The 16,528-nt window shown below is 40.9% G+C and overlaps 1 protein-coding gene across 7 annotated transcripts in view; it reads left to right on the top strand.

The window, feature by feature from the left end:
• The first annotated feature begins 8,764 nt into the window (after positions 1–8,764).
• rapgef2b (Rap guanine nucleotide exchange factor 2b) overlaps positions 8,765–16,528 on the top strand; it is a 387,135-nt gene continuing 379,371 nt past the window's right edge. For 5 of the 7 annotated variants that reach the window (XM_048527035.2, XM_048527046.1, XM_059644742.1 and 2 more), the window contains exon 1: positions 8,767–9,490. In XM_048527035.2, coding sequence (XP_048382992.1) covers positions 9,422–9,490 — 69 coding nt within the window. In that variant the 5' untranslated portion in view covers positions 8,767–9,421. Of the gene's footprint in view, positions 9,491–16,528 lie in introns of all 7 variants that reach the window. The other 2 variants (XM_048527135.2, XM_048527016.1) reach the window with 2 other exon arrangements.

The raw sequence follows: 16,528 nt of genomic DNA, 5'->3' as shown, positions 1-16,528 counted from the left end.
GAGACAGAGTGTAGGAAAGCAAAGCAGATTGGTGGCATGGTGTAAAGACAACAAACTCTCTGTCAGCAAAATGAAGGAGTTGGTTATCAACTTCAGAAAGTGGAATGGAGGACATGTCACTGTGTCAATAGTGCTGAGGTGGATGTGGTCAAGAGCTACAAGTCTCTATGTGCAAATATCACCAACAATCTATACTGGTCCATCCACGTCAATTTTACAGTCAAGAAAGCATATCTATATCTCTAATTCCTCAGAAGGATAAGAAAATTTGGCATATCTGGAATGACTCTGACAATTTTTGTAGATGTACCATAGAAAGCATCCTATCCAGATGTGTCTCAGCTTGGTATGGCAACTGTGGTTTCCAAGACCATAAGAAAGTATAGAGAGTTGTGAATGCAGTCCAGTCAGTCATGAAAACCAGGCTTCCTTCCTTTGATTCCGTCTAGACTTCCCTGCCTCAGGAAAGCAGCTAACATAATCAAAGACCCCTTCCACCCCAGTTATACACTTTCCCATCTTTTTCCAACCAGCAAAAAAATACAAAAGTTTGAAAACATGTATCAACAGAATTCAGAACAACTTCTTCCCTGCAGTTTTAAGACTTACAGCTTCTCTGTAGCTGCAACACAATATTCTGCAATCTGTTCTATTAACCTGATAAACTTATATAAGGCATGATTTGTCTGCATAACATGCAAATTATTACTTTTCACTGCATCTCAGTATGTGTGACAATATTAAATCAAAGAAAATCAAATCAAAGACGTTAATTTAAAATTGAGTTGCAAAACAACTTCTTCTCTCAGATGGTAGGAAAAGTCTGGAATTGTCTACCCCAGGGAGTTGTGGAGGCTAGATCACTGAAAACATTTAAAGAGGAGGTGGATTGATTTTTGAAGTGTCAAGGAGTTGAAGGCGGTGAAGAGGTAGCATATGAGAGGAGTTGAGGCCTGTAGCAGATCACCATGATCTTACAGAATGGGGAAGACTTGAGGGGGAAACTGTCCTACTTCTGGTCCTATTTCTTAAAGAACATAGGACATTACAGGCCCTTCGGTCCACAATGTTGTGCTGGCCTATTATCCTACTAAGATCAATCTACTCTGCATACTGTACATTTTACTGTCCTCCATGTGCCTATCCAAGAGTCACTTAAAAGTCTAAGGTATCTGACTCCACTACTACTGCTGGCAGTGCATTCCACGTGCCCATCACTCTCCATGTAAAGAACATACCTCTGATATCTCCCCTATGCCTTCCTCCAATCACCTTAAAATTATGCCCCCTCATAATAGTCATTTTTGCTCTTGGGAAAAAGTCTCTGACTATCCACTTTATCTATGCCTCTCATCATCTTGTACACCCCTATCAAGTACCTCTCATCCTTCTTCGCTCCAATGAAAAAAGCCCTAGCTCCCTCAACCTCTCCTTGTAAGACCTGCCCTTCAGTCCAGCCAGCATCCTGGTAAATCTCCTCTGCACCCTCTTTAAAGCTTCCATATCTTTCCTATAATGAGGTGACCAGAACTGAACGTAATATTCCAAGTGTGGTCTCACCCGGAGTTTTATAGAGCTGCAGCATAATCTCATGGTTCTTAAACTTAATTCCCTGCCAATGAAAGCCAATACACCATACACCACCTTTAGAACCCTATCAACTTGGGTAGCAACTTTGAGGGATCTATAGACGTGGACCCCAAGATCCCTCTGTTCCCCCACAGTGCAGAGAATCCTGCCATTAACCCTGTATTCTGCATTTAAATTCAACCTTCCAAAATGAATTACTTCACGTTTTTCTTGGTTGAATTCCATCTGCCACTTCTTTGCCCAGCTCTGCATTCTGTCAATGTCCCATTGCAACCTACAACAGCACTCCACGCTGTCCATAACTCCACCAACCTACATGTTATTGGCAAGCTTACTAACCCACCCTTCCACTTTCTCATCCACATACAAATTATTACTTTTCACTGCATCTCATCTAAGTCATCTATGAAGACCACAAAGACCAGAGGTCCCAGAAAGGATCCCTGCCGAACACCACTGGTCACTGAGTTCCAGGTTGAATACTTTCCATCTACTATCACCCTCTATCTTCTTTTGGTCAACTAGTTTTGTATCCAGACAGCCAAATTTCCCTGAATCCCATGTCTCCTTACTTTCTGAATAATCCTACCATTTGGAAGCTTATCAAATGCCTTGCTAAAATCCATTTACACCACATATACACAGCTCTGCCTTCAATGTGTTTTGCCACATCCTCAAAGAATTCAGTAAGGCTTGTGAGGCATGACCTGTCCATCACAAAGCCATGCTATTTCTAATCAAACTGTGCTTTTCCAAATAATCATAAATACTATCTCTCAGAATCCTCTCTGATAATTCACCCACCACAGAAGTACAACTGGAGAGATAATGGGAACTGCAGATGCTGGAGAATCCAAGATAAAAAAGTGTGGGGCTGGATGAACACAGCAGGCCAAGCAGCATCTTAGGAGCACAAGAGCTGAAGTTTCAGGCCTAGACTCTTGATGAAGGGTCTAGGCTCGAAACATCAGCTTTTGTGCTCCTAAAATGCTGCTTGGCCTGCTGTCTTCATCCAGCCCCAAACTTTTTTTATCACAGAAGTAAGGCTGACTGGTCTATCATTCCCAGGATTATCCTTTTTTCCTTTCTTGAACAAGGGAATGACATTTGCCACCCTCCAATCATCTGGTACTACTCCAGCGGAGAGTGACGACATAAAGATTGTTGCCAAAGGGGCAGCATTCTCTTCCCTCACTTCCCATAGTAACCTCAGACATATCCCATCTGGCGCAAGGGACTGATCTATCCCCATGATTTTCTTATGGTCTTATTTTCTTTTAGGACAGCAATGCCTTTAGCAGCATATAAAAAATTAGAACTGCAGGATGTAGTTTTCTTTTTTTTAAAAAGAGAGACAGAGAACTTGGCACAGATTTGTAGCCTTGTTTTTGATTGTATTGTTAATTTCAGGCATTTTCTTTTAGAGCAAAGGGATGCTTAGGAATTTCTCGGATGTTGAAGGAATGTAGAGTTTAATCCACGACAGATTATCTCAGAGATAGTAGGAACTATATCTATCTTTTTGTTGGTCAGACAATGCACTATACATAGATCTGCAAGGCTGTCCATACCCTCAGAAACTGATGTCGCTTAGTGTCCGAACTCTGATGTCCAGGGCTGTTATCTAGTTGAGTTTCCACTGGGTTTTCAAATATCTGCCACTGAGATCTTGGACTCATTCTTTATAGATGATTGCCACTGTTAACAATTAATGTGAGTTTCGCCTCTAGCGGGGTATCTTTACCTGCTGTGGCAATGTCTGTTATCTCTTATGACAATGTAATGTTATCTCTTCTGACATAATGGAAGTAAGGTGTAGGTAATATAGTATTGAAACTTTGAACATATTTTTTACAAGTCACTAATACAGACAAGTATGACATTTATAAGCACATCAACGTCTAGGCTAGTATTAGGTGATTCATTTACGACACGGTAGCATACTTCTATTAGCACATCATGCTTCAGGTGATCCCATTTGGACAGTGTCTAAGATCATTGTACCCTCAGTCACACGCTATGATACAGTGATGATATCATGAGCATGTCTCTTAAAGGTATACTGATATACTGACTGAGAGACATGCAACATGCAGTGCATCACGTGGCACTTCCATATCAATAGCCTACTCACTGATGCTCAGTTTGAGTTCTGCTTGGGCTACTTAACTCCTGACCTCAGTAAAACTTCAATCCAAAAGAGAATCTAATTCTAGAGGTGGGGTGAGGATGACGGCCTTTTACAGTAAGGCAGCATTTGACCATGTGTAGCCTTGAGAATCTCCTTCAAAATTGAAGTAAATAGAAATCAGGGGAAAAGTATTCATTGATTGGAGTCAGGCCTAGCACAAAGCAAGGTAGTTTTGGTTATTAGAAACTAAAAATCTCAGTCACAGGATGCTGTTGCAGAAGTTCCATGTAATAGTATCTTCGGCCCAGTATCTTCAGCTGTTTCATCAGTGATCTTTCTTTCATTGTAAGGTCAGAAGTGGGCAAGTATACTGATGATTGCACATGTTTGACACCATTCAAAACTTCTGTTACTAAAGCAGTAAGCACTACAACAGTCAGACTCAGACTGATAAGTAGCAAGTGGCATTCAAGTCCAACAAGTGCAAGGTAATGAACATCTCAAACAAGGAAGAATCTAACCATTTTCCCTTGACATTTAGTGACATTGCCATAACTGAATCACCACGATCAACGTCCGTAGTATTACTAGTGTCTAGAAACTGAATTGAACCAGCCAAATAAATATTGCATTTACAAAAGTAGAACAAATGCTGGGAATCCTGTCTCCCAGTGTCTATTCACCATTTACAAGGCATAAGACAAGAGTGTGATGAAATTCTCTCTATTTGCCTGAATGAATGGAGCTCCAACAACACTTGAAACTCAACAAATTGTCATTTGATCAGACCCTATCTTAAACATTCACTCTAGGCATCAACAATGGACTGTCGCAACAATGTTACAATATAAGAGATGTATTGTGACAACTTACTAAGGCTTCTTCTCACTCTCAAAGCTAATGACATCACCTAGAAGGACAAGGGCAGCAAATAGGTTAGATGCATGTGAGCACTCCAACTTGCAAGTCTCTCCCCTCCAAGCCACATATGATGTTGACTGCAAACTGTATTTGCTCTTTCACTGTTGTTGCATGAACATTCTGGAACTCCCTTTCATTTTCAATGAATTACAGAAGTTCAAGTACACAGCTCACTGCTACCTTCTCAAGGGTAATTAGGGATAAGCAACAAACGCTGGCCTTGCCAGCACTCCCAGATCCACAAAAGGATAAAAATACTCACCGTATCTAGTCAACCATGTATAAATATTTATATAGTCATAGTCAAAGCCCACAGCACGGAAACAGACCCTTCGGTCCAAGTCATCTATGCTAACTACAGATCCAAATCGGGCCTTGTCCCATTTGCCAGCATTTGGCCCATAGCCCTCTAAACTTTATATTCAAGCCATCCATGTGCCCTTGAATGTTGTAATCACACCTGCCTCCACTGCTCCTTCTGGCAGTTCGTTCCACATATACCCCAGTATCTGATTGAAAACATTACCCCTTTTTAAATCTTGCCCTTCTCACCTCAAACGTATGCCCTCTAGTTTTGAACTCCCCCGCCCAGGAAAAAGACCTTGGTTATCTACCCTATCCATGCCCCTCATGATTTTATATAACTGTGTAAGATTACCTCCAATGCTCCAGGGAAAAGAAAACCCCAGCCTATTTAGCCTCCTTCTACAACTCAAACTTTCTTGTAAATCTTTCCTGTACCCTTTCAAGTTTAACATCCTTCCTATTGAAGGGCAACCAGAATTGTACAGTATTCTAAAATTGGCCTTACCAATTGTGTTGAGTGCTTCCCCTATCCTAATAGCCATCTCTCTCAAAAAATAACCTTTGATAAGCAGATCCAATGCAGGATCAGCTTGCCAGTTCAGATTTTTCACAAATTACAGTAATGAGTGTTTGCCAAGAATGACCTCTGGAAGTCAACTTGCATTCTCATGTATGGAGCAGTTGTTATCATCACACTCCTTTGCTGCAATGAGACCTTGAATGTGTATCGACAACTCATAATAGCACATAATAAATTCCATTACCAAAGCCTCTACTACTTCCCTTGGATTCAATAGGACTATTGTGCAACAAATGCCGCTGTTGATCTTACAGTGTACTCAAATTGTCAGGCAAACCTCTTGTAAAATCAACTTTGATGAACTGGATGCTGTGTCCAGATGGCAAAGTTGGCTCGCAAAAAGGAGCCTGAGCTACATGTTGCCTGCCATTTTAACACACCACCCTGCTCCCTGGCCAACATCTCTGACTCTGGCTTGTTGCAGTGTTCCAACAAAGCTCAATGCAAGCTGGAAGAACAAGACCTTATTTACCCCTTGGGGACGCTGTAGCCCTCCGGATTCAATATGGAGTTCAATAATTTTATGGCCTAAACTCTTCCATGTCCTAGCCCCCTACCCCAAACACCAGGTCTTGTTATCACGTGGCCTGCCATTACATGCTATTTACTGTTAGTCACTAACGGTCTCTATTAACAACAATTCGCCCTTCCAGCCACATGGTATCACCTCCTTTGTCTATCCAACTGCTGTTCTCTCTCTTCAGGCTCTATCCTACCATTTACTCCCTACCCCATCCCCTCCCTATTTTCTGCGTATAAATTGATGTTTTCCCAGCTACCATCAGTTATGGGGAAGGGTCACCGAACCCAAAATGTTAACTCAGATTTTATATTCATAGCTGCTGCCAAAACTGCTGAGCTTTTCCATCAACTTCTGTTTAAGCCCCTGATCGTCCTTTCTTTGCACAATCTATAGAAACAGTAAGATTTGTGTAATAATGATGCTGAAAAGACAAAGCTATTAATTATCTGTCCTAAATTAGTAATTAATTTTGTACTCTTAAACATACACAACACTCATTAAAAAGTGCATCAAGTTCCATTCTTAAAAATCAATTTATCTAATCCTCATTAAATATAGAAATAGTACCAGAGTATCATTGGGTGGAAGTTACTGAAAAGCATCTATAGGGTCAAAATGGACTTCAATTTGGAAAGGTATTGGTTTAATCTTCTGAAGAAGGGCCTCTAGCCTCGATGCTAACTCTCTTTTCTATCCACAAATGCTGCCAGACCTGCCATCTTTTTGTAGAAATTTCTGTTTTTATTTGTTTCAGATCTTCAGCACCTGCAGTTATTGAGTCATAGAGATGAAGAATTTGCACATACATAGATAAAAAGTAAGTATAGTGGGACAAAGCATCACTTCTCTTTTAAAGAGAAAATATGAACACAATATTTTGAATGGCCTCCTATTTTGAAAGTTTCCATTGCTTTCTAAGTAACAAAAGTGGAATAACAATATTAAGAGCTTTAAGTAACTTAATATGACTAAGGAAAAAAGTGATATCTTTAACATCTTGTTAAAATATATAAATCTCATGAATAATTTTGAAAATGAAATAAAGAAATAAACTTATAATGAAGACTTTTTTTAAGTTTCAGATGTAACCTTTGGTCAGAACATTAACAAGACTTTCCTCTTTCCATGCTTAACAGCTTTTGTGTTTTTTCCTTTAACTTTTCCATGGATCAATATGCCACACCATAGGATCCTGTGACGTATTCTTTCATCTTTACGGCATGTGTTGGAATTCTTCCTCTTTACCTTTTAGCTATTTTTTGGAGTAGAGGAGGATCTGAATGAAAAGACAGTTGCATGTTTTTAGGTTAGTTCTTTGCAAGCACAGTTTTATCAAGAGTTTTATTTCCTTTCTTCAGTCTCATGTTGCTGATTTACAGCATCCGTAGTTCTTTTTGTTTTTAATCGAGAACAGGAGCTTCACAGTTTTGAGTTTCCATCAAAAAAACAAATTAAAGTAGGAACCGCAGATGCTGGAGAATCCAAGACAACAAAGTGTGGAGCTGTGCTCCTAAGATGCTGCTTGGCCTGCTGTGTTCATCCAGCTCCACACTTTGTTATCTTAAAAGTAGGAAATGATGTATGGTAAAGGATTATACTTTGTAGTCAGCAGCAAATGATTGGCAATGACCATTCTTTACCATTGCTGGTAGACTTCTTATGATAGATAGCAAATGATAGATGAAAAGAGCCAAAAATTTCCCCATTTACTACAGAAGTTTTGTAAACAGGTAGACAACTGTACACCTCTGCAATAAGCAGGCTCTGAATCAGAAACTGGCATTACAACATTGTACTTTATGTTAAATCAGTTTCAGAAAGCAAACTTAATGAAAATTGGATTGAGAAAAAAGGACTAAAGTAAAATATTTTATTTAATTTTTTCTTCATTTTCAATGAAATTTGGCAACTAAATTGTTTACCTATCTCTTTTTCACTATTGGGAGTTCTAAAAAAAAGTCAAGAATGCAACAGCCTCTGTTCCTCATTTAAATACAAACACATTCAGTGACGGAACCATTTACACAATAGAATACAGCGCAGAATCAGGCCGTTTGGCCCACCAAGCCTGCGTCGATTCCAGTCCTTATTTGGACCCGTTACTTAACGCTTTCTATCCCTCTTTTCACTTTCCATTCAAGTGTCTTGTCAAGATACGCCTTAAACGTTACTAACGTGCCTGCTCTCATCGCCGCCACTGACAGTACATTCAAGGCACCCATCACCATCTATGTGAAAAACTTGCCCCTCTCACCTTGAACCTGTGCCCCCTTGTGGTCTGGAGCATGGATTTTCCTTAGAACCGTAACATCATTGTTGATAGTGCCACACTCATTCCTCTTAATTCATTATTTCTGAATTTCACTAACAGTTTGGCTATTTGTATTTTTAAAAATAAGCTTTTTGTAATTTCATTTATATATATAAACTTCGTAAACAAATGGAACATGTTGAAACCCGCTGTTTTCATAACGATAACGCTGAGTTTAACCCTTGGCGAGAAGCATGAACGTGTCTGCCCTCTTCTCGTTCGACTTTTGCACTTTTAATTTTAACGATTCCATGGTTAGATATAGTCACACCACAGCACCTCGTGATACATCCTGTCATCTTTATGGCATGTGCTGTATGTTCTTTCTCGTTGCCCCTTGGCTGCTTTGGGAGGAGACAACAAATTAAGGCACCATTTTTTTCTGGATGATCTGAGTGAGGAGGCGGTAGAGAGTTTTTGGCCGAGCTTTTAGCGAGAGTTTAGTTGTCATTAGTTTTCGTCCCTCCTCCATCTCCTTTCTGTTTCCAGGAGATTTTCACTTTGTGATGAAACAAAGGGTCCAGTGCAGGTCGTTCGTATCTGATTGAAATTAAACAACAACGAAATAATTTGACATCGACATTTAAACAGCGCTTTGATTAGACAACGCATTTAGAAAGCACTTGTTATTTTCTGGATTATTCCCGAAGCTGTCCAGGACAAGACAACGAGGCGAAATTATTTGTGGTTTAATTATAAAAATAATCCGATGGATTATGAAGCATCCCAAGGAGCTGGATAGAATCGGGTATTACTGCGAAGAGTCGTTGCTTTGTACAGAGTGGGAGCGGCGGGTGCCGCGCGGACGGTTGTGGTTGTCAGGGCAGCTCCGAGTTGGCGTTCACATTCCAGAAGCCGACAGAAGCTTCTGATCGCGGTGACGTCTTTGGGGTTGCTCCAGCTACTTGAGGCCGATCTCGGGCCTGCGCTCTGAGTGCAGACATTCCCAGGCGTCTCTCCCCTCCGAGAATTAGGAAAGTAGCGCTGCCGTAAAGGGAGGCTCGAGTCGACTCGAGGCCCTATTATTTTATAGGCCCGCACCGGGTCGAGGTCGGAACCATGGCGTCTTACGTGGATAATAACTTCAGACAAGCGGTCATGAAGAACCCGGCAGAAAGGACGCAACAGGTATGAACAGTGGGCAAATAATCGCAAGTATCGATGCTTTGGTAATGGGAGTACGGCTCGCATCTGATGGGCACCAGCGGCCCATCTTGCCCACCTCTTTGCTGGGTTGTGGTGATTTCTTTCCCCTCTTGGTTGTGTGTACGATGAAAGATATGTGACTCCCCCCCCCCCCCCGAAGTATAGTAGATTATTTTAATTGTTTTCCGGTTTTTTTTCCTTGCGCATCTCGTTGTGATTTGAGATTCACGTCAAGGAAGATTGTTCCGCTAACAAAGCTCTCTTTGCCCCTGTCACTGTCTCTGTACGGCGTTAAGGGAATTTCTGAAGCATTTCCCCGCTTCTCGAAAAATGTTATTTTTTTCATACTTTTTTTTTGTTATCCTGATCGATCCAACATCCACTTCTGAGAAACGCAGACTTAATTTACCATTTGTACCGTTGAGTTTTTATCATTTCCCAAATTTCTAACGGTGGATTGATGGAGTTTGGGATTGGATGTCAGCACCAGCATCACATTTAAAAATATGCACCTATGTTGTTTCTTATCTGCAATATAAACAAATTTATTTAGTGTGATTTATTTATTTTGATCGGCGACTTTGGATGACCTAAGTTTACCCCTTCTTGTCCGTACTATTTTTTTTAAATGCGACAGTGATCGGAGAACATAATCACATTTATTCGTTATTTATGTATAATCGCGTTTAATAACGAATATTCTTTCTTTTTTCAATCAATTCTGATTTTGGTAGCAGTAGGTTTAGCTTGTGCCCAATTATCCTCTCTTTACTTGTAACTATAATTAAGATTTGAAAGTTTTTTTCACTGTTGCTATGTTCTAGTCGTGAGAGAAATGGTCACGGTTTTATGCATCCACAATTGACAACGGGAATAAGTTGTAAACGTTTTTAAAATGATGAATGAGACTTTGGAAACAGAATAATTAAAGCATGTCTAGTCGCTTATGATAGCGTAATTGTATACAATCCAGGATGAGAATAGTGAAGCTTAATGGAATAAATTATATTTTTACCTTTTGATGCTTTTACTGTGGGAGGTTGACAAGAATCAAACTCACGTAGGCATTTGTAGTCTGAGATCTAGGCATGCGCAGTCATTTGACAGGAACGATATTTATTTATAATTCAGATTTCACTGACCTAGTGTCAGACATGTTATGTAGAGAAGTTTTTAATTTTACACGGAGTTATATTTAATGTGTAATGCTTGTGACCTTTGAGACGTTGTAAAAGATTAGGAGCCAATTTTATAATGTCCTTAGAGTGCACGCTTTGTAGGCCATTTAGCAGTGTTTTGGTAATTATATATGTATGTATACATGTATGTGTTTAAAAATTGCACTTAGTGAAGGGATGTCAGACAAATTCACATGTCCAGAAGTTGTTATAAGTACACTTCCTGGGAATATCTTAAAATCCCTTTTTCATCAATAATGCTTTGCAAAAGATCATTTATTCAAAAAATAATGTCAGTGAATATTTGCACCACTCATCATCTGAACTATTAATTCAACATAACAGTAATATTTCATTCAAAGAAATTTCATTTCATTATCATAGTGTTGTGCTCAGGCTACAGGTGACTTGCAACCAGTTTTGAATGGTTGTAGGTTTACTGAGGAACAACATGCAAAAATATTTTAGTAAGGTGACTATGTAGTGTTAATCACTGAAAATCTATTATTACATGACATGTTGGATAAATACAGTAACCTCAGTTTTTAACATTGTCTTCACAAAAAATGTTAAATTCTTATGACTTGCAATGCAGGATTAATTTATGACATAGTATTCTGGCAGACATTATCTGAATTTTCTCTACAGTATCAGTATCATTGTAAATTATTTTTATTTAAATTGAGGGGATCTAAACTACTTGTGTATTTCTTAAAACTTTGTATCTGTCCATACTTTTTGCAAATTTTTGTGATAAGTTCCAATGTTTATAGTGCAAACTGCCTATGTGAACTGCAATAAGATTCTACCCCACCTCCCCCTACACCTTTGAATCTTCCCTCTGAGCTGTGTTATGTGCAATAACCTGAATGTTCCTGTGCAGTGTGCTCACAACCTGGTCTTTTTTAAGTTTTTATTCTGGATGTGCAGCTCTGCAAAAAACTTACTTGAAGATTACACAAAGCAAATTGCCTTCAATGAATGGTAATGATTCAGATTTATTTTTCCTTGTTCCTCAGCCTGTACTGAGAAGAAACTTCAGTGTTCCAATGAACATCATTTCTTGTTGCATGTTTTTTCTTTTCAACTATATATCATATAAAAGCAAAGTGTTATGTAAAAAGTAAGGCCAGAATGTATGGTTTCATGTCAGCCACTGAATTATGTCTGTGCACCCTGTTTTAACTGACTTACAATCCTTTTGTTCAAGTTTACCTGGCTGACTAAGTAAAATGTCACAGGAGATTACTAATAGTTTAATCGTGATTGTATGTACTAATAGGCAAGGATATAGAATATTTTAATAATCTGACCTTTTTACTCATATGCTTTGATAAAGTCTAATTTTGTTTTAGATTTCATTTTGTGATCTAAAGTCATCAGAACCTTCTGAAATATAAATACAAAATACAATATGATTGCATTTAGAAAATATTGATATTTCTGAGTGGGCATTTTCATGCCTGATCGCATTTGTGCATAATAAAGAAATAATGTAGAATTTGTTTTGCCAAGTAATGTTTATTCCATTGTTTTCTTTATTTAAAACTTGCAGAAATAATTTCAGATAAAATGATTGTTCTGCATTTTGCACAGAACAACCTTTATATGCTTGCAGTCCAAACAGCAGAACAGTGCCCTCTTCAAGACTGTTCATATTATGGCATCATTGTGATAATTTGCATGGAATGCTTTTCATCCCCTTTTTAGTGAGCTGCCAAGTTACTGTTCTGAACTAGCTGTTCAATCCCATTGTATGGAAGATTGTTAACATTGTTTTGTTAATAAAAAATATTTTTAGGCTTGGCATGTTGGATTAATTGTGAATTGCATGTTAGATAGAAAGTGTAATTTAATTGAGGTATGACTGATTCACTATACCAATATATTGATAACCTGAGTGGCCACTTAAATCAGTGTTTTTCTATGATGCTGATAATATTTGGCTATTCTAATCTGTTTCCTGTTTTGATTGATGTAGAATTTATCTAAATTGTGTTGTCTTATGACATGGGTTTAAAAATAATGTTTGTATGGCTGTGTCTCCTTCCATTATTATTCTCTTGGGTTTTATTTTTAAACAAATGTTATCTTCTGACAAATGATTCCCAAAGATACATTTGAAACAGAGATAATATTGGCCATTTTCCAACAATGATAGCTTGGATGAATTCAAATTTTGAAGAAACAAGTTAGATTGTGTTATTAGAGGAAAGAAAACAATTACTGTGGTATTACGTTTGTTAAATCAAAATGTAAACGGCAGACATTGTTATTTGAAAAAGTGCTGATATTTTGAACACCGATGTTTTGATTTGTGAGTTGACACAACCCTCTCCAACTATTTGTACACAATTTTATTGGGAAGTAAGAGATATAAAACAGCATTTTGTCAAAATGTTTCTCTTTGGTGTTGAGTGTTCGTTTTGTTTCCTTCCTTCCTACAATTCTGTTGTAAGTTTATTGTTTCAATATTGAGTACTAATTTATAAAGAATAAATAATGCTGTCAGTTCTCTTGTTAGTTCATTGAATGAAAAATAACCTTAACTTGTTTTATTTCTTGTGTATTTGCCCAGCTAGGCATTTGACACCTTCGGAAGTTCTTCATGTTTAAAGAATCAACCAATGTGGAAATATGATTGTATAGTATCATCGTGACGGAATATATTCTATTTACCAAAGCTCAGAGTTTACACACAAGTTGAAGACAGGTAGTTCTTAACATCCTGAGTGTTTCTAGGTGTTGCTGGAGTTTAACTAGACTGAAATCTCCTCCTTGGCTCATGAACCTTTTCATTGCTTGTGTAATGATGTGAACTCTATGTGTTAATGAAATGGATTTGGAAGAATCACTTTAGCCATTATATTTTAAAAAAACCGCATGCTGTAAATACAGAGTTGGATTGTTACTCTGTTATCACTGTTGACTGGGCTGTTGTAAACTTTTTGACTTGGGTATTACCTTTTAGAAATGGTCACAGCAGGTTGTCTTGCCCGTCAACTTCTGTTACCAGGCATTGGGTTGCCTTGACTTGAGAGGGTGCAAAAATGATTTACAAGGATGTTGCAATGACCGGAGGGTTTAGTTATATGGGGAGGCTGAATAGGCTGGGGATTTAACTCCTGGAGCTTTGGAGGCTGTGGCATGACCTTTTATAGAGGTTTGTAAAATCATGCGAGGCGTGGATAGGGTGACTAGCCAATGATGAGGGAAATCCAAAATTAGAGATCATAGGTGTGGGGTGAGAAGGGAAAGATTTAAACAAGACCTGAGGGTTACCTTTTTCACGCAGAGGGTGGTGCGTGCATGAAATGAGCTACCAGAGGAAGTGGTGGAGGTGCATACAATTACAACTTGTCAAAAAAGCACCCAGATGGGTATATCAGTAGGAAGGGTTTAGAGAGGTATAGGCCAAATATTGGCTAAAGGGACTAAGTCAGATTGGGATATCTGGTCAGCACGGACAAGTTAGATTGAAGGGTCTATTTCCATGATGTATGTCTCTGTGACTCAATTTCCTCCTCAAGTAATGTGATCAATAATTGCGTTTAAGTATTAGCAAGGATTGAAGCAGTTATTAGGTGGTTGGTGGGCATGAATAGCTCTTCAAAAGCAATACAGATCACCATAGTACACATCATTACAATGTTGTTGTTCTGTCATAGCATAGACACAGTAAACCTCCTTTAAACAGAATATCAGTCATTTTTAGAGATAATGGGAACTGCAGATGCTGGAGATTCCAAGATAATAAAATGTGAGGCTGGATGAACACAGCAGGCCAAGCAGCATCTCAGGAGCACAAAAGCTGACGTTTCGGGCCTAGACCCTTCATCAGAGAGGGGGATGGGGGGAGGGAACTGGAATAAATAGGGAGAGAGGGGGAGGCGGACTGAAGATGGAGAGTAAAGAAGATAGGTGGAGAGGGTGTAGGTGGGGAGGTAGGGAGGGGATAGGTCAGTCCAGGGAAGACGGACAGGTCAAGGAGGTGGGATGAGGTTAGTAGGTAGCTGGGGGTGCGGCTTGGGGTGGGAGGAAGGGATGGGTGAGAGGAAGAACCGGTTAGGGAGGCAGAGACAGGTTGGACTGGTTTTGGGATGCAGTGGGTGGGGGGGAAGAGCTGGGCTGGTTGTGTGGTGCAGTGGGGGGAGGGGATGAACTGGGCTGGTTTAGGGATGCAGTGGGGGAAGGGGAGATTTTGAAACTGGTGAAGTCCACATTGATACCATATGGCTGCAGGGTTCCCAGGCGGAATATGAGTTGCTGTTCCTGCAACCTTCGGGTGGCATCATTGTGGCAGTGCAGGAGGCCCATGATGGACATGTCATCAAGAGAATGGGAGGGGGAGTGGAAATGGTTTGCGACTGGGAGGTGCAGTTGTTTGTTGCGAACTGAGCGGAGGTGTTCTGCAAAGCGGTCCCCAAGCCTCCGCTTGGTTTCCCCAATGTAGAGAAAGCCGCACCGGGTACAGTGGATGCAGTATACCACATTGGCAGATGTGCAGGTGAACCTCTGCTTAATGTGGAATGTCATCTTGGGGCCTGGGATGGGGGTGAGGGAGGAGGTGTGGGGACAAGTGTAGCATTTCCTGCGGTTGCAGGGGAAGGTGCCGGGTGTGGTGGGGTTGGAGGGCAGTGTGGAGCGAACAAGGGAGTCACGGAGAGAGTGGTCTCTCCGGAAAGCAGACAGGGGTGGGGATGGAAAAATGTCTTGGGTGGTGGGGTCGGATTGTAAATGGCGGAAGTGTCGGAGGATAATGCGTTGTATCCGGAGGTTGGTAGGGTGGTGTGTGAGAACGAGGGGGATCCTCTTGGGGCGGTTGTGGCGGGGGCGGGGTGTGAGGGATGTGTCGCGGGAAATGCAGGAGACGCGGTCAAGGGCGTTCTCAATCACCGTGGGGGGGAAGTTGCGGTCCTTAAAGAACTTGGACATCTGGGATGTGCGGGAGTGGAATGTCTTATCGTGGGAGCAGATGCGGCGGAGGCGGAGGAATTGGGAATAGGGGATGGAATTTTTGCAGGAGGGTGGGTGGGAGGAGGTGTATTCTAGGTAGCTGTGGGAGTCGGTGGGCTTGAAATGGACATCAGTTACAAGCTGGTTGCCTGAGATGGAGACTGAGAGGTCCAGGAAGGTGAGGGATGTGCTGGAGATGGCCCAGGTGAACTGAAGGTTGGGGTGGAAGGTGTTGGTGAAGTGGATGAACTGTTCGAGCTCCTCTGGGGAGCAAGAGGCGGCGCCGATACAGTCATCAATGTACCGGAGGAAGAGGTGGGGTTTGGGGCCTGTGTAGGTGCGGAAGATGGACTGTTCCACGTAACCTACAAAGAGGCAGGCATAGCTGGGGCCCATGCGGGTGCCTGCCTCTTTGTAGGTTAAGTGGAACAGTTCATCTTCCGCACCTACACAGGCCCCAAACCCCACCTCTTCCTCCGGTACATTGATGACTGTATCGGCGCCGCCTCTTGCTCCCCAGAGGAGCTCGAACAGTTCATCCACTTCACCAACACCTTCCACCCCAACCTTCAGTTCACCTGGGCCATCTCCAGCACATCCCTCACCTTCCTGGACCTCTCAGTCTCCATCTCAGGCAACCAGCTTGTAACTGATGTCCATTTCAAGCCCACCGACTCCCACAGCTACCTAGAATACACCTCCTCCCACCCACCCTCCTGCAAAAATTCCATCCCCTATTCCCAATTCCTCCGCCTCCGCCGCATCTGCTCCCACGATAAGACATTCCACTCCCGCACATCCCAGATGTCCAAATTCTTTAAGGACCGCAACTTCCCCCCCACGGTGATTGAGAACGCCCTTGACCGCGTCTCCCGCATTTCCCGCG

The sequence above is a fragment of the Stegostoma tigrinum genome, chromosome 1 (genome assembly GCF_030684315.1).
Source record: "Stegostoma tigrinum isolate sSteTig4 chromosome 1, sSteTig4.hap1, whole genome shotgun sequence".
Taxonomy (NCBI): Eukaryota; Metazoa; Chordata; class Chondrichthyes; order Orectolobiformes; family Stegostomatidae; genus Stegostoma; species Stegostoma tigrinum.
The sequence above is the reverse complement of the archived record's forward strand: the minus strand, read 5'-3'. Positions and strand labels throughout refer to the sequence as shown.